Genomic DNA, 22,261 nt, shown 5'->3' with positions numbered 1-22,261 from the left:
ACCAGGAGAGCATTGTGGTCGCCCTCACCTGGGCCGACATGCAGACAGCCCACAAGCTGGACAGAACTCTGAGAGGTCTGTAGTGTAGGATTTTACCATTTGCAATTTCCTTTCATTTCCCTTTTTCCCTCTTTGCTTTACCACAAATAACAACTAAACAGGAGAGTTTTATTTTTCTTGCTTTCTAACGTGTGAGGGAAGAACCGGGTGAGTGATCACAGCCTGTGCACTTGGTCACCCTTCCTGCAATCACTGTGGTCCTCGCATCTGTGCCCGAAGAGCTCTCCTTGTCCTGCTCAGTCCTGAGCTCTCCACACTTCACCCAAGTAGGGATCAGACAGGCCGCTCTTTTTCGAGCGCGATTCAAGTGCGGGTCTTTTTGCCTGGAGCCCTGCTCCCCACGGAGCTGTAGGGAGTTGGGGAGCTCTCCAAGGCCACTCTGCCAGTTGTGGGGCCCTCGCCGTCCTCGGTGGGCCTCTGTTTTCCACTTCTAGGGTCCCCTCCAGCACTAGCAGTTAGCTGTTCTCTGATCTCTGGGCTGTCTGAGCATCTGCCAGCAAATTCGCTGGGAGCCGCGAGAGGCAAGCCAAACCCACCTCTCCATCTCTGTTTTCCCCTCCTTGTCCCACAGGTCCCTGGACGGCCGGCTGCAGGTGTCCCATCGGAAGGGGCTCCCCCATGTCATCTACTGCCGCCTGTGGCGGTGGCCCGACCTGCACAGCCACCATGAGCTGCGGGCCATGGAGCTGTGTGAGTTCGCCTTCAACATGAAGAAGGACGAGGTCTGTGTGAATCCCTACCACTACCAGAGAGTAGAGACGCCAGGTATGCCGCCCGGCCAGCCAGGGGGGGTCAGGAGCCGCCTGCGGGTCATCACCTCCCCTCCCCACCCCCGCCCCTGGGAGGGTCTCCGCTATACCGGGGGTGCAGGGGCTTTGGTGCCAGCCTGGCATCGACCCTGAGCCGCCTCTGCTCTGTCTCCCCTGGACAGTTCTACCTCCTGTGTTGGTGCCACGCCACACAGAGATCCCGGCCGAGTTCCCCCCGCTGGACGACTACAGCCATTCCATCCCCGAAAACACTAACTTCCCTGCGGGCATCGAGCCCCAGAGCAATATTCCAGGTATGCACATGGGCAGCGCAGGCTGGCCTGGGAGGCTGGGGTGGTGGCCAGCCCCAACATCAGTCTTGTGCCCTGCTCTCTGTCCCCCTCAGCCATCTGCCATCCCCACCCCCTCTCTGCGCACAGCACTGGCCCCAGGGCCCCAGACTCAGAACCACATCCCTGTTGGGAGAGGACCCGTGGCCTCAGCTCCTCACTCACTAATGATGCTTTTCTTGGCACAGAGGAGCAGCGTGACCCTTCTGTCCGGCCTTGGTGCGGTCATTTATCTTGGAAGCGGAAATAGCAACACTGTTTCTCTCACCGCCTGCCCTTGCGGCTGGTGCTGGCGTTTAAGCAGGGTCCCCGACCCGCTGGGGGCTGCAGAGGCGGGATGGGGGCGGGCAGGGAGGCACAGAGAGGAGGGCTGGGTAGCAGCGAGGGCAGGGAACTGGCCCTGTAACTAAGTCTGGCCTTCAGACCCTGGGGGGGGGGGGGCTGCATCCTGGGTGGGAATTGAGGCTGACTTTGAGTTTTCACTGCTCTGCTGGGAGAACGGGGCTCCACTGACACAGGCTGCAAGTGTTTTCGGAGGCCCCTCATTTACATGCAAATAATGTGTGAATCACCAGCGCTCTCCCGGCGTCCAGGAAAGTTGTGCTTGGCAGCACTTGGGCTAGTCACTGCTTTTGCTTGCCGGGGCAATAATCCTGCTGCATTCCTCTTAGAGCGTTCTAATTTAGACGTGACTTTCACCTTGGGTTAGCGTACTGTGCTGAGGTTGGCTACAGGCCTGTGTGCTTGGGTCAGAGCGGTAAGGGGAGACCTGATTTCCAGCCCTTTCAGATCCCTGGTCTCCAAGGGGTAAGTCATCTACTCCCTATTCAAATATGAAACCTCGGTGGGCTAAGCCAGGGGCCGGGAGGACTTCAGAGAAAGAGATCACACAGTCTCTGCCACTGCTGGACTTGCAGCCTAACTGGGGAGCTAAGACGCATCCCCTGGAGACAACAAATAATAGCAACACAGGAGAGGACAGTAGGGGCCAAAGTACGGATGTGAGGCCGCAGCTCTTCAGAGGACAGAGATGGGTGAGGCTGAGGCAAGTCCAGAAGCCTCCCTGGAGGGGCGGGGCTCAGCCCTGACCTTGAAGGACAAGGAGCAGTTAGCCTGGCAGTGACTCCAGGAGCAGGCGTTTCAGACTCGGGAGTCGTTCTGGCATGAACAGGGGCAGTTTCAGTCCAGGTGGGGGCCGGAGGTCGACACGTGTGAAGACAGCGGAGTCCAGGAGGCTGATGCCCACGCTCGAGGCTGGAGCTCCAGTGCTGGTGCAGTGGTGTGAATGTGCAATGTGTTTGCGAAAGGTATCTCCGGGCCAAGCCTTGGAGGTCTTTTAATGGCCCACCTTCCTTCTGCTTCCCAGAGACCCCACCCCCTGGCTACCTGAGTGAAGATGGAGAAACCAGCGACCACCAGATGAACCACAGCATGGACGCAGGTCAGTCGCGCAGGGTGTGCTCTGACTGGCCTGTCTGTCCCTTCTGCACTTTCCTCTTCGCTCCCTTGCTCCCTCCCTCCCTCCTTTTTGTCTGTCTGTCCATTATTTATTTACACAGCGACCACTATGTGCCAGGTTCTGGGTATAGAAGAGGGCCCGAGGCAGGCACAGATAACAGGGGAGATTGGCGAGACAGCAGAAGTCACTGTGTGGTCTCACATGTGCCCTGATGGAAGATGCCACCTGGCAACAGGGGCACAGAGCAGGGCCCCTCACCCGGTCTGGGGAGGAGCAGTACCTTGCAGCGTAGGTTTTTCCTGAATTGAGTCTTGGAGCTGTGTAGGTGTTAGCCAGGCCATGAGGTGGGCAAAGGGTGTGCCAGGGAGAGTCATGGGGGCGTGGGCAGGAGAGCCTGGTGCATTCTAGGGGCAGTATGGCTGGAGTCCAGGGAGAGTCCAGCCCAGGTGTAGCTGGTGCATACTCTCTCCAGAAGCAGGAGAGCTAGGAGGGCTGAGCGTGGTGGACCTTCAAGCCAGGCGGGCCACTTGGCATTTAGCCAGGTTGATGGGGAGCCACTGCAGGCTGTAGGCAAGGCCTGTGCCCCTGTGAGATTTCTGGCAGTGGGGTGGAGGGTGGGCTTGATCACCTGAGATCGTCAGGTGAGAGGCAAGGGAGCCTGAATGGAGGTAAAGTCTTTTCCAGTGGCCAGCGGAGACCCCTGAAGCCACTGTTTTTGTGTGGTGACCCAATGTGATCCTGCCATGAGGGACCGGGCCTGGTTCTCTCCTGCTACATCTCCAGATGTTTCCCAAGTCACTTGTTATGGGACCAAATTGGCTCCTGACCAGCAGCTTCTTGAATTGAGCCCCAGCTGCCACATAGAACACGCACCGCCTTGTGTGTGGTTGGGCGAGGAGGGACGGGGGCCGAGCAGATGTTCATTCCGGTGACGGTAGGCATGCCTCGTACACACAGAGCCGCTAGACACAGTGGAGCCACCTGCCCTTGCACACGGCCCAGAAGAGATTGTGCAATTCCTGAAAGCAGAACGAAAGAGACTCGCATGCACGTTGTAAATGTAGTTGCTGAAATCTAGCCTGGGCGAGGTGGCACTTTTGGGTTGAGCACAGCCCCTGAAACACACCCACCCGGCTGAGTGGCTGGCAGGGTGAACCCCGCTGGAATGCACTGCAGGTCGTCCTGTGTCGGGTGCCAAGTGACCGCTGCAAGCGTGCAGCTATTAAACGCTGGCACGGAGGCAGGCCAGCCAGGCAGCGTCTCTCCAGCTGCTGTTTCTCCTCACTCTGCTCTCTCTCTCTCCCCTCCTTGCTGCTCTCCGTAGCTGTAGGGTGATTACTGTCACAAACGATCACAGGCCAGAGTGGAGGGTCTGTCTGTGGGAGGAACAGCCTCATTTCCACTCTCTCAGCTCTCGGTTCTTCTCCCTCCTCTTCCTTTCTGCCCTGCTTTTCTCTGTTCCCTCTCCCTGCTTCCTTTGCTCCCGTCAATTGTGCCTGCAGGGCCCTGCTGTGAACCTCGGTGATCTATCCCAACGGAGACAAGGCTTTGAGGACCCGTGTGTGGCCCTGTCCTGTTCTCCGTTCTTCACTCAACTGCCTGCTTGGATCCCAGTCCAGTTGCTCATGGGCTGGGTGTCCCTGCCAGCTGAGGTGTGCTAGCATCTCAGTTAGGGCCAGAGGGTCACCTGTGTCTCTCCTGTGTCTCTCCTCACATGCATACATGCCCTGTCAGAACAGGGGGAAGGTCCCTCCACCCTCCTAGGCCGTCATGATTCAGCCACCACAAAATAGGGAACAAACATTCATCGAGTGCCTACTGTGTACCAGTCAAGGCGTAAGCATTTCTATATGCACGATCTCATTTAATTTTGACGTGTTGCACCGTACACGATATTGTCCCCATTTTATCTCTGAGGAAAAAAATTAGGGCTCAAAGAGGTTAAATAACTTTGCCAAAGTCACATAGCAGATACATGGTGGCGTGTCTAGAGCCCATGACTGATTCTGCAACTCTGTCTGCAGTGACTGTTCCATCTCCTGCTTTGGATTAGGGGCCATAGGGGAGAAGAAGAAATCCGTGGCTCATCTCTCGCCCTCCAGGAGGTGACAGCTGGGTCAGGGCAAAATAAAAGACCCCCAGGAACAGCTCAGGGCAGCGTATGCTTGGGGCCAGATGCAGGGCCCAGCTGCAGGACAGGTGGGTTTCAGAGGGTGGAGCCAGGCCCCAGGGCGGTTAATAAATAACTCTGTGGCCTCCGTGATAGAGGAACAGAGGAGGGACGAGCAGGAAGCTGCTCTGTGGAAAGGCAGCCACTGGTTGTTTTTGAAGGCTGATGCCATGTGAGTTTTTTCTTTTTTCTGGGGGTGGAGAGAAGATAACAGAGTAAGACTTGGGTAGATTTGGACTTTTTCCCACGTGTACTATCACGTCTTGCATAAAATGTCAGTCTGCTTGCTGAGTTGCAGGATTTCCGAGGCAGGTTTGTGGGTTTCCTGAAATTGATCTTTCCAGGCACCTGAGCCACTGCCGCATCTGATTGAGAGCAGTGACTGGTGATGTCACACCTGGGGGCGCGGGATGGCCTTCTGCTGCCTGGGACTTTGACCCACTGGGGAGAGGGGCTTCCCTGGTCCCCTCACGTTCCTGGGGGCATAGTGAACAGGGCAGGTGGTGTAAGCCAGAGAAAAAAGTTGTCACCTATTATAGTTGAGAACTCAGCAGCCTGTGTTGGGACTCTTGGTTGGGATCATAAAAACCATGTCGTTCAAGAGACCTCTGAGATCATCCACGCAGTCCCCACTGCACAGATGAAGACCCTGGGGCCCAGGGAGGAAACTTCGGGCAAGGGCAGGGGGCTAGGCCTTCTCCTGGGATCTGGAAGCTCTGTCCAGGGTTTTCCTCCTGCCGTGTTGAGCTTTCCCACCTTGATGTGAGTGTTCAGTAATTTGGTTCTCCCGGCCAAGAATCTGTACGAAGTCTCACAGTTGTGTCTCACCTCACAGGTTCTCCAAACCTATCCCCGAATCCGATGTCCCCAGCACACAATAACTTGGGTGAGTATCTCCATGTCCCCGTGACCGGAACCCCCTATACCTGCAGCCTGGCCGGTGGCCAGTGTGGGAAGGGGGCCTCGAAGGTGAGGCTCTGCCTTGACCCCCACCCTCATCCGCTTAGCTCAGCTCGGCCCATCCGGTTTCCGGTTACGGTGATGCTGAGGTCACCGTGAACAGGGAAACCTGAGAACAGCGGTGGCAGGAAAGGCAACCATGTGCCCGGTTTGTATTTCCCCCGGGGGGCAGTTAGACGTGAGTGAACGAAAATCCCCCAAACCTTATGCCCAGGAGATGAAGGCCTGTGGTCAGCCGAGCGCACGTGTGCGGTTTGGTGCAAAGCCACGGGCAGCCACACAGACTCCAGCCCCTGACGTGGACAGACTTGTTTCAGATGCACTTATTTAAATTTTGCTCGAGTAAGAAATTTGGGGGGAAAAAAAGCAATGTGCCTATAATCCCGCCACCCCAGCACAACTGTCTTTGTTTCCTCATGGTCTTTCTGATGTTTGTGCATCAGGCACATAAATTCATGCCGCGCTGTTGAGATCACAGTGCACGTCCAGTTTTCTCATTCTTTTTTCTCTTTACATTATTTTGTAAACACGTTTCCATATTTAGATGCCTCGTTTGTGATGTTGCGTTATCTCGTGATGTTTTGGAGTGGCCGGACCGTCTTTCCACAACATGCCCCAGTTGTCGGATCCAGTCTTCTGACCGAGAGTGTCCTTCGGTTCTCCAGCCGGGGGGGAGGCTTCATGGGAGTCCCTGTGGCTTTGGCGTGGAGCCTGCTGGAGGGCCCAAAACAAATGAAATATCCATTTAGTTGTTACTGAGGGGAATTTCTTATATTCTTGTCTGGTAGTTTTAGAAAATGTGAATTTGATTTTGTTTTGGGCTTTCTTACTGAGGCTTAATTTGCAGCTCAGGAAAAGAAATAGTTAATATCCAAGCTCGGTTAATCAAAGTAGATTGGACTAGCTTTGAGGCCCCATCTGTTCCCAGACCCCGACTGATAGCTTTGGGTGAAGAAACTCATCATTTGAAATATGGGGAGATGCTTGAAAACCCTTTCAAACCGGCTGACACGTGGGCAGTGTGAGATGGGACTTTGGGTGATCTGTTTTAACATCTTTGTAGAATAATATCACTGAGAGTGTTGGGCTCTGCAGAGGGAAAGTCAAATTCCTGATAGGAAAGGACTGAGGTATTAAAAACAAACTCCGAAGGCCAGAAGCTGTGTTAACACTTGCGAAATTAAAGGCTGTGATTGTGAACCTGACTGTGGGCTTTCAGCTTTTGAGATTGGCTGGTTTAGATTTATTTTCTGAGCTGTTTTTACTCTGTGGCCAAGGCAGCACTTTTAGTTGACAGACTTCAGAGCAGACACTTGCCTGTGAAACCATAGCGGTCACAGGCCAGCTTGGAGGTGGCTGCTGTGGGTGGACCCAGTAGCTCAGATAGAAAGTCACCCCAGGTGGCAGTTTGCCGGAATGGCCCTCTAGATTGTGGAGACTGGGGTGATAGGATGGTTCTTGAGCTGGGACCCCAGCAGAGCCCCCTGTTGGTGCCGTTCTCCCTCCCTACTACCCCGTCCTCAGGTTGCTCGTCTGCGAGTTGAGAATTCCTAGATCATTGCTGACAAAGGAAGGGCCACCCTGAGCCCGGCCAGCGGAGAGAGGTGCCACTTTGCACCGGGCTAGTTACACCTCTGCTGGGAAGGTCTGAATCGGGGACGCGTCAGCTGACGAGTCAGGGTTAGGATTCATGGTGAGACACTGGTGCCGACAGGCCTGGCTTCCTCTCTACCTGGCAGGCCCTCACGCCCCCACCATTCCGCTCCATGGGCTTCATCCTTACCCAGTAGATCGCAGGGACTCCTGGCCTCATAGCTGAAAGGGCACGAGTTGATGGTGAAAATGCTGGCAAACATTTCTTGGGAATTTACTATTTTCTGTTATTCACAGTGCTTTGTGTGTGTCAACCCAATCTTCGTAATTTTCTACAGCAGAAGTACTGTAATTTTTATTTTGTACATTAGGAAACCAAGGAACAAACTGGTTAACTCAGTTGTCCCAGATCACACAGCTGGTAGATGGAGAAGCTGGCTTTGAACTCAGACCCTCCCCATCCAGAGCACGCTGTCTGTCGCTGCCCGACACACCTGCCTGGCGGGGCCATTTAGACCAGCTGTCCCCACCTTCCTGACTCAGAAGAACCAAGCTCAAGCAGGGCATTGATACACTTGGTTGGAGACAAAAGCTAGGTTGCAGCCCCTGAAGGGGGCCTTGCCTGGTTGCCCGTCTCTTCCTCACTCATTCATTCCCCAGATAGTCCCTGCACAGTCACCGTGTGGCAGTCCAGGCGGGGGATTCGAAGAGGAGTCATAGCCCCTGCCATTGAGGTGCTGTGGCCTGTTGGGATCAGTAAGTAGGACTCCAAATGGTTATAAAACAAGATGCAGTTGCAGATGAAGTGCTGTGAGGGTTCAGAGGAGGGGATGTGTCCCCATTCCAGTGGGGACAGGCATCCAGGCTGGCCAGGTGTCTCCTCTGTGTTCATCCACTGCTGCTGGGGGCCAGGGCTGGGGAGAACACTTAGGCACTCGCAGGCAGGGGGGTGGCTGGAGGTGTCCGTGTCCACCTTTGATGTATGTGCCAGGTGCCAGGGGTGGGGGCAAGCACGGAGAAGGAGGAGGGATGGCACATGCCAAGGAGCAAGCGTGCGTAGGGTGGGAAGCCGCGGGGGAGGTGGTGCATGTGGGAGTGGGCCCTTGGAGGACAGGTGGGACGCAGTGAGGCAGGGAGGGAGGGAAGGACGTTGCGGGTGGAAGGGCGGCGTGTGGTCTGAGGACGGCTGGCGTTGCGGTGGGTTGGCTGTCAGGAGGGACAAGGGGGAAAAAGAGGCTGAAAGGGCTAGTGGGGCCCTGAGTAGAGAGCCCCGAGTGTCAAGCTTTGCACCCTGTTACCTACGGAATATAGTTGGTGGTGGGTTTTGAATGGGGGTGGCATTTGATGACAGCTTTATAAAGCTTAATCTGGCCACTGTGTGGGGAAATTATTGAAGGCAAAAAAAAACCCCAAAACAAACCCACTGAGGCAGCTGTTTCTGCGGAGTGGACTGAGATGAATACTTTCAAGAAATGGTGGCAGGGCCGGGAGAGCACATTTGAGAGGGGGTCATGGGCCGGAATTAGCAGGGTCTAGAGCCAGCTTTAATTGGGATACCAGCGAGGCCTCTTAACGGAGGCGGAACACCCAGGAGGTGGAATGGGTGAACCCACAGGTGACTCACCCCATGCTGTACTTACCTATGTCCAGGAAGCAGCCAGAAAGTCAGGAAATAGGCCAGAGCGGAGGTACAGGTTTGGAAATCATTAACACGTGTGGCACGTTTCCCATAGCAGGATCACAGAGAAGGGATGGGTTTGGCAAGCCTGCATTGTGGCCCCTCCTGCAGCCCCCAAGGGACTTGCATGTGACACTTCTGCGAAGCCTGCAGGAAGGAGGCCTGTTTGGTCCTGCATTCCTCCCCAGAGCTAATCGCTGTCCAGCGCTTCTCTGCTGCCCCACGGCCAGCCACAGATCTCACTTTGGAAACCCCGGGAGAGGCTCGGCGGAAGTTGTGGCAGCAGATGAATCCAGTGGAGGAGGACCCAGCTCCAGGAGGAAAGAGAGCCAGGGACACACTCAGGGGGGCTTCCTCAGGAAGGCCCGAGTCAGGGTGATGATGGGACTATGGCGGCCAGAGGGGAGGGAGGCCCCGAGGGCCAGGGCAGCGGCCAGGTTCTGCAGAGAGGCAGCGTGAGATGTAGGAAGAGGCCTTACGTTTGGCATCAGGGGTTCCGCGGCAGCCCTTGGAGAGCAGTTTGCGAGGAGAGGTGGGGGTGACGTCGGTCAGCAGTGGGCTGGAGATTGAATAAAAGTGGGTAAGTGGAGGCAGCCGCAGCAGCAGCCTTTGCATTTCTTCCTGGCCAGCGAGTCCCAAAACGCAGGATGGAGATGGGCACACAGTGAGCTCTTCGAAAAGACGGGGACATCTCAGGACATCTGCTTATTTCTTTTAAAAGAGATTATTATGAAATTATCGTACAAAAAGGAATAAAGCGTAGGACATCTGGTTTCTTTTTTCATTTCCTCCCTACTCCAGGCGTTAGCCCTGGGGCTTGGGTCTGGGGAAGGTTGAGTCTCCTGTCACAGTAAAGCCACTTCTGGTAAGGGGCAGTGACTCGTGGAGGAAGCCCAAACCCGTGATTGAGACCCAGCTCAGCATCTTGCCCGAGGCAGGTTCTCGGAGCCCCTGAGACCTTTGTTTGCAGGGAAGGGGATGTGAGCAGGTGACGTTCCTGTTATTACACATCGTGCTGGGTGACTCACCGGGAATTTCCGAAGCATTTAAGTCAGAAGGATTGGGGCAGATGGAGGGGAAGGAGGAGGCAGCGAGAGAGGAAAAAGGTAACTAGCTGGCTCCTGCCGGTGAGTAAGTTGTTCCCTGCTTTAAAGTGAGGCATTCGGGGAGGGGAGGGGCCTTGGCGGAGGAAAATGAGGCAGCAGGGAGTGCCCTGGGGGAGGCTTGGCCAGAGTTTAAGGAGGTGATGGTTTCCCAGAGTGCTTCCGGCAGAACGCACCTTCCTCTCCTGCCAGGACGGGGCAGGGCAGCCGGAAGACCACTGGCCCTGGAGAGAGGACAGGGGGTCCCGGGCGCAGGCCCAGCCTGGTTCTAGGTGTCTTCATGCCGCTGCGCAAGGCTCCTTTCCAAGGCCAGCTCCGGCTGCAATCTTCCACGAGCTTGTGAAATCACAGGCAGGCGACGTGATGACAGGAAGTGAGCTGCCAGCTATACCCTCACACTCCTGAGGGTCCAGCTCCGACTTTGCCACTGTTTTTGGTTGCAGTACATTGGCCGTCAGCTGAAAGAGCGTGGGGTCCCATGTGCAGCGTGGTTTGTTGCCATAATCCTCAGAGAAGTAGGTTGGAATTAGTACCCTGGATGCTGGGGACACAGCTGGCCTGGGCGCCTGGAGAACTGGCCCTCTTGCACAGGAGACTCGGGCACAGGTAGCTGAGGCCAATTCTGCACGGAGGCGGTGAGGGAATGTTTTACAGCTGTGTGAGCTGGGCCTTAAAAGTGGGGTCCTTGCAGATGAGGGGGAGGGGCTGGCCTGGCAGAGGGAACGGCCAGGACCTAGATGTGGCAGCGTGAAGGACGTGGGGATTGGAGTGTGGCATCTCCTAGGTCGAGGGAGAGCTGCCTTTTGCAGGGGGAGGGCCCAGGCGAAGCCAGCCCGTTTACGTTTTGACCTTCAGCCCTGCAGCGTGCTCCTGGCCCCTGGCTGGTCCTGCTTAGGATCCACAGTAGAAAGCTGATTTCCCCTCTTGCTCCTCACCTTTTCCCTTACCGGATTTGAATCTCTTGCACTGGTTTTTAATAGGCATCCCTTAATCCAAGTGTGGCCTTCTGGGTTTTATTCTGTTTTCTTTTTCTTAAACAAAACAGAAAGTTGATGCCAGCTTGGAACAGGGCTCCAAACTGAAGCCAGCCAGTGCGTTCGGCTGGCAGGGGGCCAGCCATGGATTAAGTGCCCCATGCCACTCGAGAAGTCTGGCTGCCACCACGCTGGTGAGAGCGGGGGACACAAAACGGCTGAAGCTGAAGGTTCCTGTGTCTCCAACACCTCTGGTCTGGGAAGAAAGATTAGCACAGACTCAGAAGTCTGGCCGGGAGCAGGGCTGTTTGAAGGGAAGGCCTTGGGCATGTGCCATCGTCTGCCACTGTAGCTGTGCAGAGTTCTCGGCCTGGAGGGGCAAAATTGCTCTCTGCTGGGACGTGTCACCTTACCCCTGCATAATCATCTCCCAGAGGAGTCTTATATAAAACTGCTTCTGTATTTGTTGGTAAACTCTTGAAACCAGGGCTGGCTGGCTGGTTGGCTCGATTGATTGATTGGAGTGGGGGAGTGGTTGACACCTACCCTGAGAGATTTCTTTTAAGATTTAGTGCCAAGACAAGTTTTGTTCCCCCTGTGGTACTAGTAAGCATTGCCCATCCACCAACCAGAGCTATGTAGCATATTATATTCCCTTTTTGCCTTGTCTGCTAGGAAGTTCAGAGCCTAGTTGGGTGCTCTTTCAGTAGCTATAACCTCATAATTATTCCATTTGTAGCCTTTTTCCTTTCCAAGGTCGTGACTTTTTATTTCTTTCGTACTAATTATGGTATGGATAAGTCCTTTGGTGGGAAAGAAATAAGGGCATACATACAAGTTCTTAAAAAAGTACTATGGAAGGCAGAACCCAGCGGTGGTAACCATGCTTTTTGGTCTGCTCTTCTCGCATAGTGCCTTGAAGAAGCAGCTGAGGGCTGATGGGAGGGAGGGAGTGGGAGGCAGGGAAAGGCAGAGCTGGCTTCTGGTTGTTTGCAGAGGATAGAACGTGCACAGCTGGGGCGCTTGCTGTAGCTGGGTCTTGTTTCTAAGTGCAGGGCAGCTCATGCAGACGGCACTCTCCGAAATGGCAGCCTGATGACTTTGCTCCCCAAACTGCATCTTCCTAATGACATGTCAGGCTCCCTGTGTCCAGTGTTTTCCACAGCACTGTCCAGTGGTGTTTGGATAAGGGCTCTGATCTACTTGGGAGGGCTTCTTGGTCCAGGACCCCAAACTCTTCTTTGATTCTTAGACTCCTCTGAAGTGCTTACTTCCCCGGAGCATGATCTTCTGGCACAGTGGGTGGCCTGTTGGCTTTTCTTTTTTTGAATGGTGAGCTGTGACATTGTTCCTGGGAGCCTAGCTCTTCCTCTTCTGCCTGTCCTAAGCCCAGGGACTGCTGGACAGGGCTCTGTGGTTTGAGGTTGAGGACACTATTCTGCTCCCCACATTGCTGAGTGAGCCAGGGCCAGCCCAGATCAGCCGAGGCTGCCTGTTCAGGCCGACCCATGCCAGAGCACAGTGACCTAGATGCAGCTTGAGATGTCTTCTAGTGCACTGTAGCCATTGTACAGACTAGGAAACTGAGGCCACAGGCGGAGATCATATCCCCAAGGTCACACAAAGATCAGCAGAGCCTGTGCCTAGGCAGAGGTAGCTAGCAGCCCTGATATGTCGCCTGACTATGAATGCTTGGATTGCATTTGGATTTCTTGGTGGGTTTTTTTTTTTAAGTTTCCAAAAGTAGCATAGCTCACATTTTAGTGACCACATTGTTTAGAATATAGCTTATCTCAGTGGAATGTTGAAGCATCGAGCACAGCCAGAGCCGGACGTGGCTGACGCGGCGCAGCCCAACCTCAGGGCCAGGGCACAGGCCACAGTGGCCTCCGCCCCATCAGCCCTCCCTTCCCCAATAAGCAGCTTGGATCCCAGCCTCCATCCTCGCCTTCCCCTGCTCCCCCCCGGGAAGAGAGAAAAGGGCCCAGGATGCTTTGCCCCTCTCAGATGGAGGTAGCGATAGGACCAGGCTGTCCTCAGGTTCATGGAACCAGGGTTGTCATGTTGTTGGTGACACCACGTATTGTGGCCCTGCGTTTTATGTGGGTTATCTCAGTGCTCAGGCGGCCGGGGAGGGCTGGTGTGGAAGCCTGAGCTCAGAGAGTGTAGCCGGTGAGCTCCCAGTCACACGGCCAGGCTGCGCCCGAGCCAGGGCTACCCTCCATCTGGAGGGTGCAGCTTGCGCTCCATGGCCTGGTTAAACATCTGGGGCCATGGTTTTCAATGGGGGGCAGGTTTCCCCCCTAGAAGGCATCTGGCGATGTCTGCCCATGTGTTTTTATTGCTCCAACTTGAGAGGGCGAGGTGGATGTATACAGCTGGCACCTAGTGGGCAGAGGCCATGCTGCTGGCATCTAGTAACAGGCTGCTGGCATTTAGTGGGTGGGGGCCAAGACGCTACAATGTGCACAAGCCCCCTGCCCCACCGACAAAGAATTATCTGGCCCAAAATGTCAGTAGTGCCAAGGTTGATAAGAAACCTGACTTGGAGTGTCCGGACCCTCCAGCCAACACTTTCGGGGTGTGTGTTGAGTGCAGGGATGTCACTGGTCTGTGTCTCTGCACATGGTAGCATTCTCGTCACCCTTAGAAGGGATCATGCGCCCAGACCCTCAAAGGAGATCAGGGCCACTGTGTCCTTCAGGGAGCACCCAGGCCCCTGCCGGTGGGCAGAACAGCTTCTGATTTTTCTCTCTGGGACTTTGCACACCTTCCAAAGGTCTGGCAAGCAGAGGTCCCCAGTGGGCTCTCGCTCCTGCAAGTTACCTGGCACGCAGTGGGCAGGGTTCTCGGGCCGGTGCTGAGACTGGGGCACGGCGAGCCCGTCCCGTTCGTCACTCTGTGAACCCTGTGCCGAGGGCTACAGCGAGGGGGGGGAAAGGTGTCAGCCTGGGCCCTGGGACCTCACGGTTGCATCAGACAGTCAGGACGCCTGTCCACACCGGCTCACAAAAAGACGCACCTCAAGCTACCAGACATCTCCAAGAACATTTAAGAAAGAGCCAGAGTTGATGCCCCAGGCCGAAGGTTCGAGATGGAAGAGTGAGAATGAGGAGGAGACTCCCTGATTCTTTGACAAGGGGATGAGATTCACGTAGAGGGCGAACACGGCGTGGTGGGCGGTGCTCCCACCCAGGGCTCAGCACAGGGCAGCACAGCGCTGGGCAGTCGGGTGGGAGGCCGTGGTGGCGATGCGCATGGGAGTTCTCCGGGCCTGGGAGATGCTGCGGACCCAGGCAGGGCACCGTGCAGCGGGAGGGCAGGGTACCAGGGCATCCCGCAGTGGCTGGCGCAAGACGAGGGAGAGGGCGTCCTAGGACATGGGGTCATGTGAGGGAAGCTGCTGTTACTTCTCTGGGAAGCAGAACTGGCCCTCGCAAGGTGGCAGTTTTGCTTTGAGGAGCCCTGATTGAGACTGTGCAGCGGACCACTAGGACAGATCCAGAATTGCTTTTAGGTGAGTGAGTATGTTACCCACCCCAGCACCGACGTCTAGATAAGTGTGGAAACTAGCTTCTGGGATAAGAGCCGTGGCCTTGGGCTCAGTGTGCGGATCATGCCCAGCACGTGTGGTTTGTAGACGCCGGGTACCGTGGAACCCACTAGGCTGCTGCTCAACAGGCCAGAGCTTGCCCAGGGCCTTGCAGGGCCAAAAACTTAAAGCTCTTTTGGGGACAGAGATTAGTGTGGGTTACTGGGGGCCTCGGTAGAGAGGCTGGGAGGCGAGCGTACGGGGACATGGCCCGCTCCGGGGAGGCAGCCGGGCTGTCCACAGGCTCACCAGGTGCCCGTTGGTGCCAGGCCCTCTTCGGGTTCCCCCAGCCCCTCCTTGAAGACTGCGTCCATCCAGCCAAGGCCAGGTAGGGCAGGGCCTCTGTGAGCTAAAAACAAATGAATTCAGTGGCTCTTTATGCACGTAGGGTATCTGCAGTGCTCCTCCAGACACCTGAGTATCTTATTCCCTTGGATCATACAAGTTTTATACAATAAAAGGGACAGGAGATTAAGACCCTCTGAGAAGTGGAGAAACAGTCTTCCGGAGCATCCAGGGGACCCCATGGAGGGAGCATGGGGTCTGGGGGACCCACTGACCCAGTGACCTGCCCTGTCTGCAGACCTGCAGCCTGTCACCTACTGCGAGCCGGCCTTCTGGTGCTCCATCTCCTACTACGAGCTGAACCAGCGTGTCGGGGAGACATTCCACGCCTCGCAGCCGTCCATGACGGTGGACGGCTTCACCGACCCCTCCAACTCGGAGCGCTTCTGCCTGGGGCTGCTCTCCAACGTCAACAGGAACGCAGCAGTGGAGCTCACTCGGAGGCACATCGGTAAGCGGTGGCCACGTTCCCCTACCGGCTCCCACCCGGGCCCCAGCGCAGCCTCCGCCCAGAGCCCTGTCCCCATCTGTGGCTGTGCTGAGCCTCCGCAGGAACGGGGTGCAGGGATGAGAACTCCCAGCCAGCCCCCGGTGTCTGTTGCCCGTTTAAGGGGTCAAACAGTAGAGTTCAGGTTGCTGGATCATTCCTACTCAAAGGGACAAGAAAGGGAAGTCTAGGAGACAGGCAACATGTGGAATTCTCTTAATAAAAATACCTTTACAGTACAGATAAGTTGATAAGTAGGTTGATAAGATAGGTTGATAAGATGACCTTTTGTTGTTTTCATATATGATTATTCTAGACAATTTAGAAAAGGTAGAAAGGGAAGACTTGCCCACTACTCAAACCCCGCTACAGTTAGCATTCTGCCTCCTGGCACCCAGAGCATGTGGAAAAGATCACTGGTAGCGTAGGGAGGATGAGGCCGTGTTACGCATCACTTGGTTTGCTTAGAAAGTTCTCATGTTCAGACGTCGTCCTGGAGCCCAAAGGATTGGCCAAGGGGCTCCCACGGCAAACTGGGGAGCCGGGCAGGGCAGCAGGTGGGGCGCTGGCCGCACGTGAGCCCGAGTAACTCCACACTCGCTTGTTCCTTATCTTGGGCTCTCATGAAAGACTTCATTTGAAGAGAGAATTGATTCTATAGTAAGAGAAGAAACGTTCAGACGCTGTGTGTTTGAGGTGGTGTGTTCATTTTCCAGGGAATGACCTGATGCCCAGGGACATGGGGAACGGCTCTGCAGAGGCCACATAGCCAGTGACAAACAGCCCTCACTGCCAAACCCCTGTCCGTCCTTGTTTCTTTTTTGAAAAAGATACTAGATACTAATTCTGGCATACACAGGTTTTACTTACTATCTTTGTACTTTTATGTATTTATTTACTTGGTTTGATTTTTTTTTTTAAGAGATAGGGTCTCACTGTATTGCCCAGTCTGGTCTTGAACTCATTGGCTCAAGCCATCCTCCCACTTCGGCCTCCCAAGTAGTGGGACTACGGGCATATGCCACTGAGCCTAGCATTTTCTATATTTTAAAAATAATTCTTTTAAAATTGACTGACAGGAAACATTTTTGGTCTGGGTCTTCCCACCCCCACCTCTTCCCCCTGTTCTGGACATAATGCAGCTGCCCTCCTGTGGACGTGAGCCCCCAGCCACCTGCACGTGTGTGTGACACCGAGTCCTGCAGGGCTGAAAGCAGAAGAAACGGGGAGCGGCTGGGGGATGGGACAGCAGTGGGAGGCGGGCAGGGCAGGGGACAGCAAGTGGTGCACAGGTTGGTTGGGTGGTTTCCGTCCCTCTTGATGCTGGGCCTGTGAAATCCTGCCCTTTCCTGCCCTCTGAGCCTCTTCCCCAGGAGTGGGACGGAGACGTTCCCAGGCGGGAGCGGGGATCATCCCTAGCTGAGCAGAGAGCTGATTGTCAGGGTGTTTACGTAACTTCGAATTGCAGAGCCAATTTAAAAATAATTTCTGTCCATCTGGAGTGGATTTTAGAGATGAAAGAAAAGTGAATGGTATAAACCCATGGAATGTTTTAGAAAAATACGTTGAGGGAGGAAAAAGGTACAGGAGGTAGCCCTGAGCCGTCCCTGCAGCCAAGGGCTCCTGGGTGTCTGCTGCCTCGGAAGGAGCCCTGCAGGCTTGCTGGCCCAGCCTGAGTCCTGCAGGTGGGAAGGGACCACGCAGTCGTGGTGTGGCGGCAGCAGCAGCAGCGGCCGACGGTCGCCAGGTACTTACTGCGTCTCTCACAGTAACGCCGTGAGCGCGGGTATTGTCATCGTCCCCACTTCATAGACAAACTGAGGCTCAGAGGTTGAGTAGCTTGACTGCGTGGCGAGTCAGTGGCAGAGGCTGTCACTGAGACTTATCCCATGCTCTCTTCTCTCTTGTCACCTGCCCCCACTGGCCTCAGGAACCCAGCATGGCCCGTGATTTCCCCTACTTGGGTTTCAGGCTCGGGCTCCAGGTCTGTCTGCTGGGGCAGCTGGCAGAGAACCCGTCAGTCGGGCACCCCCTGCAGCTCTGCCTCCTCCGCTGCCCCCGGCCAGTGTGTGTGTGTGTGTGTGTGTGGGAGAGGGGGCGACCCATCCTGTCTAACCCGAATCTCCCTAGGGAGAGGTGTGCGGCTCTACTACATTGGAGGGGAGGTCTTTGCAGAGTGCCTCAGCGACAGCGCTATTTTTGTCCAGTCTCCCAACTGTAACCAGCGCTATGGCTGGCACCCAGCCACCGTCTGCAAGATCCCACCAGGTAAGCCGCCCGCACACCCACCCCTGTCCTGAGGTCCTTTCCCCCAAGTGTGTGCCCGGGATGCCAGAAAGAGTCCATCTTCCTTACCTTTCCTTTCATTCGTGTTTGCACTGTCAACCTGGAGCTGGTTGGATTGGGTTTCCTCTGCGTGCAGCTATCTGACTGTGCTTTCCCTGAACCTCCAGGAAGCAAATGTAGCATCTAATGTATCTTCCTTTAACCTGCGGGTACCTGCCCATTGCCTTGTGTGCATAGATGCTCAGGCAGTGTGGCTTCCTTCCTTCACTCATGCATTGCACAGACATACACGGCATGCAGCACACAGTGCCAGATGCCGTGGGGGACAGGGAGGTGGATGGGGCGCTGCTCTGTCCCCACAGACCTTGTAGACCTATGGATTGAACAAGACAAAGACACAGACGAGTTTAATACGGGGGAGGGGTGCCAAGCACCAGGTGAGCAGCGCAGACAGGGAGAAAGCACATTGGACTGCCGGGGCGGGGCAGTCTTCATGGCGGAGGAGGTGTTGGGGCCCTGAAGGATAGACAGGCATCAGGCACAGGGAGATGGAGGGGTGGGGCCCAGGAGGGCTTTCTAGGCAGAGGGACAGTCCCAGCAAAGGCCCCGAGGTGATGGAGGGCAGGGCGCGTTCAGGCAGCACCCTGGCTGGAGGAGGGCCATGTGTACCACGACAGTCAGGGGACGTGTTTAAAAAGCATGATGGCACCGGGCCATGGAAGGACACGAGAGAGCTTTGCTTTTATTCTGGGAAACTGTTGAGGGTTTTCTGAATAGGGCTCGTGTATCCCACTTGGACCCCAAAAGGGTATATCAGGCGGTACCCTGGAAGGTGGGTTGGACAGCGCCACACCTGGACAGCAAGGCCAGGCAGGAGGCTGATCCGACCTAAGGCCCCTTTGCTTCGGAAAGCTAGGCAGGAAGCCCGACCAGAGCCCACTTCTCCGGGGCATGCGGCCAGCCTGCAAAACGTGGTCTGTGACTGGCTGGCAGAGCATGTGGCCTGGGTCAGGCCAGTGCCTGTGGCATGTGTGTGACGTGTCTTTTCCTGCCCACTGAGTAGCAGGTAACAGGAGAGCGTTGAACCGTGGGCAGGATAGACTTGAGAATGCAGAGTCTGACGTGAGTGATAACAGTGCTCCCTGCTCCCACAGCGCCTTGTGGCTGCAGTACCGAGGACATTCGTCGCGTGTGTCTCATTTGGTTACTCTGGCTCTGCAAGTAGGAGATGCGTTGAGGAGACAAGTTCAGGAGGTTTAAGCCACCTGCCTGAGGACGCATAGCTAGGAAGTGGCTGAGCCAGGCTGGAGCCTGGGGCGGACTCTCTTCTGCTTCTGGGCTCTGCTGGGCCCGGCCCTGCGCCCCCACACTTCCCCTCGGAGAGAACGAGAAGAGGAAGCTCCGTCGCATTCTTGGCATTGGGCCTACTCCCCTCCCCATCTTTGGGACGAGGGCCGAGTTGGCTCTGGTGGTGGTTGTCAGCTCATAGAACCTCAGAGCTGCGAGGACCTCCAAGGCCAGCCTCTCATTTTACAGAGGAGATGCAGGGTCACAAAGAAAGTGACCAGCTCAGAGTCACACAGCAAGATTAGGGGCCCAGGGTTGGCCCGTTCAGGAGAGTCACCTCAGCTCACCTTTCGGTTATTTCCGGCATGTGCTTTTGTCTTTATTTTTCTGGTTGACACATTCCTGGCACTCAGGCAGTAGGACTTCAATCAGGAGGTTTATTTTAAACTTGATTTGTGCCTGTCTTTAGTTTTACGGTCTGGAGAATTAGACGCACACCTTCACTTAGCTGTGAATGTCACCTCGACCCAGCCTTATGCCCAGAGGCCAAAATGTGGCCCAGATCTCCTGCTCCCTCCTCACCCAGCGTGAGGCGGATTTGTCAGAGGAGCCTGGGTGGATGGGGCCCCGGCCCTCTGCCGAGCTGCCTTTGGAACAGCAGGCCCAGTGGCCTTTCAGCTGGCCTGTCCCTGCTGGCACTCCCTGCTGTGGGACAGCCGGTGGGCTGGGTCCCAGGTGGGCAGCCAGACCCCACACAGCACGGGGACCCTGGCCGAGGCCCCTTCCCTCTCTGTTTCCTGGCCCCGTTGCCGGGCCAGGCCCACCTCTGCACACCATCTCCGTGTTCTTAGAAGCCGCTTCGCAGACTTCCCCCAGCTCTGGGAGCCGGAGCTTGCGGGCCAGCCCTGACTTGCCCTCTCGTGTGTGTCAGCCCCGTCTCCCGATGGGGTGGTGGCGGATTTAAGGATTCAAGCGCAGGGTGCGAGTCAGCCTGTCCCTCACGTGGCTCTGAGTGTGGAGCGGGTGCCTGATGCATCAGGCCGCCGTGCGCCGCTGGAGCTGCATGAACTGAGTCATTCTGGGGGATCCAGGGGGTGCCTCGTCCGGGAGGGGAGCAGTGGACGTGCGCACGCTTCCACCCCACGGCGCTGTTTCCGTCTGACAGGGTGCAACCTGAAGATCTTCAACAATCAGGAGTTCGCCGCCCTCCTGGCGCAGTCCGTCAACCAGGGCTTCGAGGCCGTCTACCAGCTGACTCGGATGTGCACCATCCGCATGAGCTTCGTCAAAGGCTGGGGCGCGGAATACAGGTCAGTGCGCTGCTGCCCGCACCGGGGACCCAGCTCCAGGCCACTCCGCACAGCAGGGCGGGCGGGGGCCCTCAGGGACCAGCGAGGCCGAGCAGAACGGTGCTCACTTGCGCCCTCGCTCGCTCGGAACAGCTGCTCAGGCGCCGTGAACACACACGTTCCATTTTATCCTCTCCCAGCCCTGCTGTGCAGATGAGAGCACTAAGGCCCAGGGAGGGAAAGGGGCTTGCCTGAAGTCACATCATGAGTGGCAAAGCTGAGCCTAGAACTGTGTCCTCTTAGCCACTGCCTCCTCCTTCATTTTGCGCAGATGGCTTTAGAATGACCCTCTCCAGGAAGTTAAGTCTTCCCCTGGCTGTCCCCTCCCTTCTCCGTGGCTCCATCTCTGACCCAGAGACACTGGTGACCCTGAGGAGCGAGGAAATTCAAACTGAGAATCAGGGAAGGGAGGAGGAGGGTTGAGTAGTGATGAAGGAATGAAGTTTTCTTGCTCAAGTAAATGATTTTCTTTTTTTTAGAATTCTAGATACCAGTCGAAACCTGGCACTGATAATAGGTCTACCTGGTCTGCTCGTTGAATCTCTCGGGCAGTTCTGGTTTGGGTTTAGAGAATCCAGTCCCTTTTCTGGCCACACGTGGCTGGGGGTCTCCCGAGGGGCAGGGGCCGTGCCCCGCTCCTGCCGCACACCCCACGCCAGCACCCGCTCCGCGGCAGGCGCGGAGGTGCCCGCACGTCAGCTGGAGCCAGCGCCTCGCCAGTTACTCTGCCCTTCTCTTCATTTTTCCAGATGTTTGGAATCCATTTTGTTTTGCAGTCATCCTGCACCCGGGCCAAACCCATTTCAGTATTGGCTCTGGGCCACCGTTTATAATGAAATCCAGATGAGCATGACTTATGGAAAGTCAGATTCTCATTAAAGGATTTCAGGCTGTAAAATCCTCCTCTCCCATTTACCGTATTTTAGCTGCTGTTCTTCTGAGTCTGCCCCGTGGTGTCAGGAAACGTAGCACTTTGGTCTCTGGGGTCTTTCTGAAATCCAGGGGTGACCGCTTGAGCAATCAAAGTGGTCAGACTTCAGGAGAGGCCTCAGATTAGCCCGGGCCCAGAGGTCCTGCTGGAGAGACGGGTTAGCCAACCTTTGAGGCCCGGCTTTGACCATTTAGGGAACAAGAGTGAAAGGTTAGAAAGTGAATATTTTTTAGTGGGGAAGGGACATATTTAAAGACGGACCCCACTGGGAAAGAGCAAGGGGAAGTCCCTTTGGTCTTCTTACGCCAGACTGCGGTCCTGAGGGCCACACTCGGGCACCCGGGGTCAGGCAGACACCCCGGGGCCGCGCCAGCGAGCCCGTTTCTGAACCTCCCCGCTGCTCGGGGAGGCCCAGGTAGGCCCAGCAAGGCGGGCGGAGCCCTCAGGACAGCGGACCTGGACTGGTTCGGCATCGGGCCCTCCCGCTCCCAGTGCTGGGAGGCGGCTCCCTGGTGGCAGAAGGCTTTCCCTGGGGGCGCTGTATCACCATGCGGGATGTACTGCCAGCACACCGGGTCCTGTGTGGCCCGCCGCGTCACCGCCGCCTGGCAGCACTGCCCCGCAGCCTCGCGGGCGGGTGCGGCCCCTTCCCAGAATAGTCTTGCCCTCCTTCTGCCTCTGGGGCCAAGGAGAGTAAGGTTTCAGTCCTCCTCTCTGTGAGGTGGCCGAAAGCAGGGCCCAGGGCCCATGCCTCTCACCTCCAGCTGGCACCGGCGACTCCGGCCTCAGCAGATAGCCTCTGGGAGCCCGCCTGTGAGCTGCGTCATCACCTAGCCCGAAATTAGACAAAGCACTTTGGGGAAAAGAAACGTGTGGTGTGCCTCGGTT

General features: G+C 56.1%; 1 protein-coding gene across 3 annotated transcripts in view; it reads left to right on the top strand.

The window, feature by feature from the left end:
* SMAD3 (SMAD family member 3) overlaps positions 1-22,261 on the top strand; it is a 114,128-nt gene that overhangs the window by 86,618 nt on the left and 5,249 nt on the right. Inside the window, exons 2-8 of one of the 3 annotated variants that reach the window (XM_069482532.1) lie at positions 632-825; positions 992-1,123; positions 2,526-2,600; positions 5,624-5,674; positions 15,272-15,484; positions 17,651-17,788; positions 20,259-20,403. In XM_069482532.1, the coding sequence (XP_069338633.1) occupies positions 632-825; positions 992-1,123; positions 2,526-2,600; positions 5,624-5,674; positions 15,272-15,484; positions 17,651-17,788; positions 20,259-20,403 (948 nt within the window). The remainder of the gene's footprint in view (positions 1-631; positions 826-991; positions 1,124-2,525; positions 2,601-5,623; positions 5,675-15,271; positions 15,485-17,650; positions 17,789-20,258; positions 20,404-22,261) is intronic. The other 2 variants (XM_069482542.1, XM_069482551.1) reach the window with 2 other exon arrangements.

This window comes from Eulemur rufifrons, chromosome 2 (genome assembly GCF_041146395.1).
Source record: "Eulemur rufifrons isolate Redbay chromosome 2, OSU_ERuf_1, whole genome shotgun sequence".
Lineage (NCBI taxonomy): Eukaryota > Metazoa > Chordata > Mammalia > Primates > Lemuridae > Eulemur > Eulemur rufifrons.
Note: the sequence above shows the minus strand (reverse complement) of the source record. Positions and strands in the feature narration are given on the sequence as shown.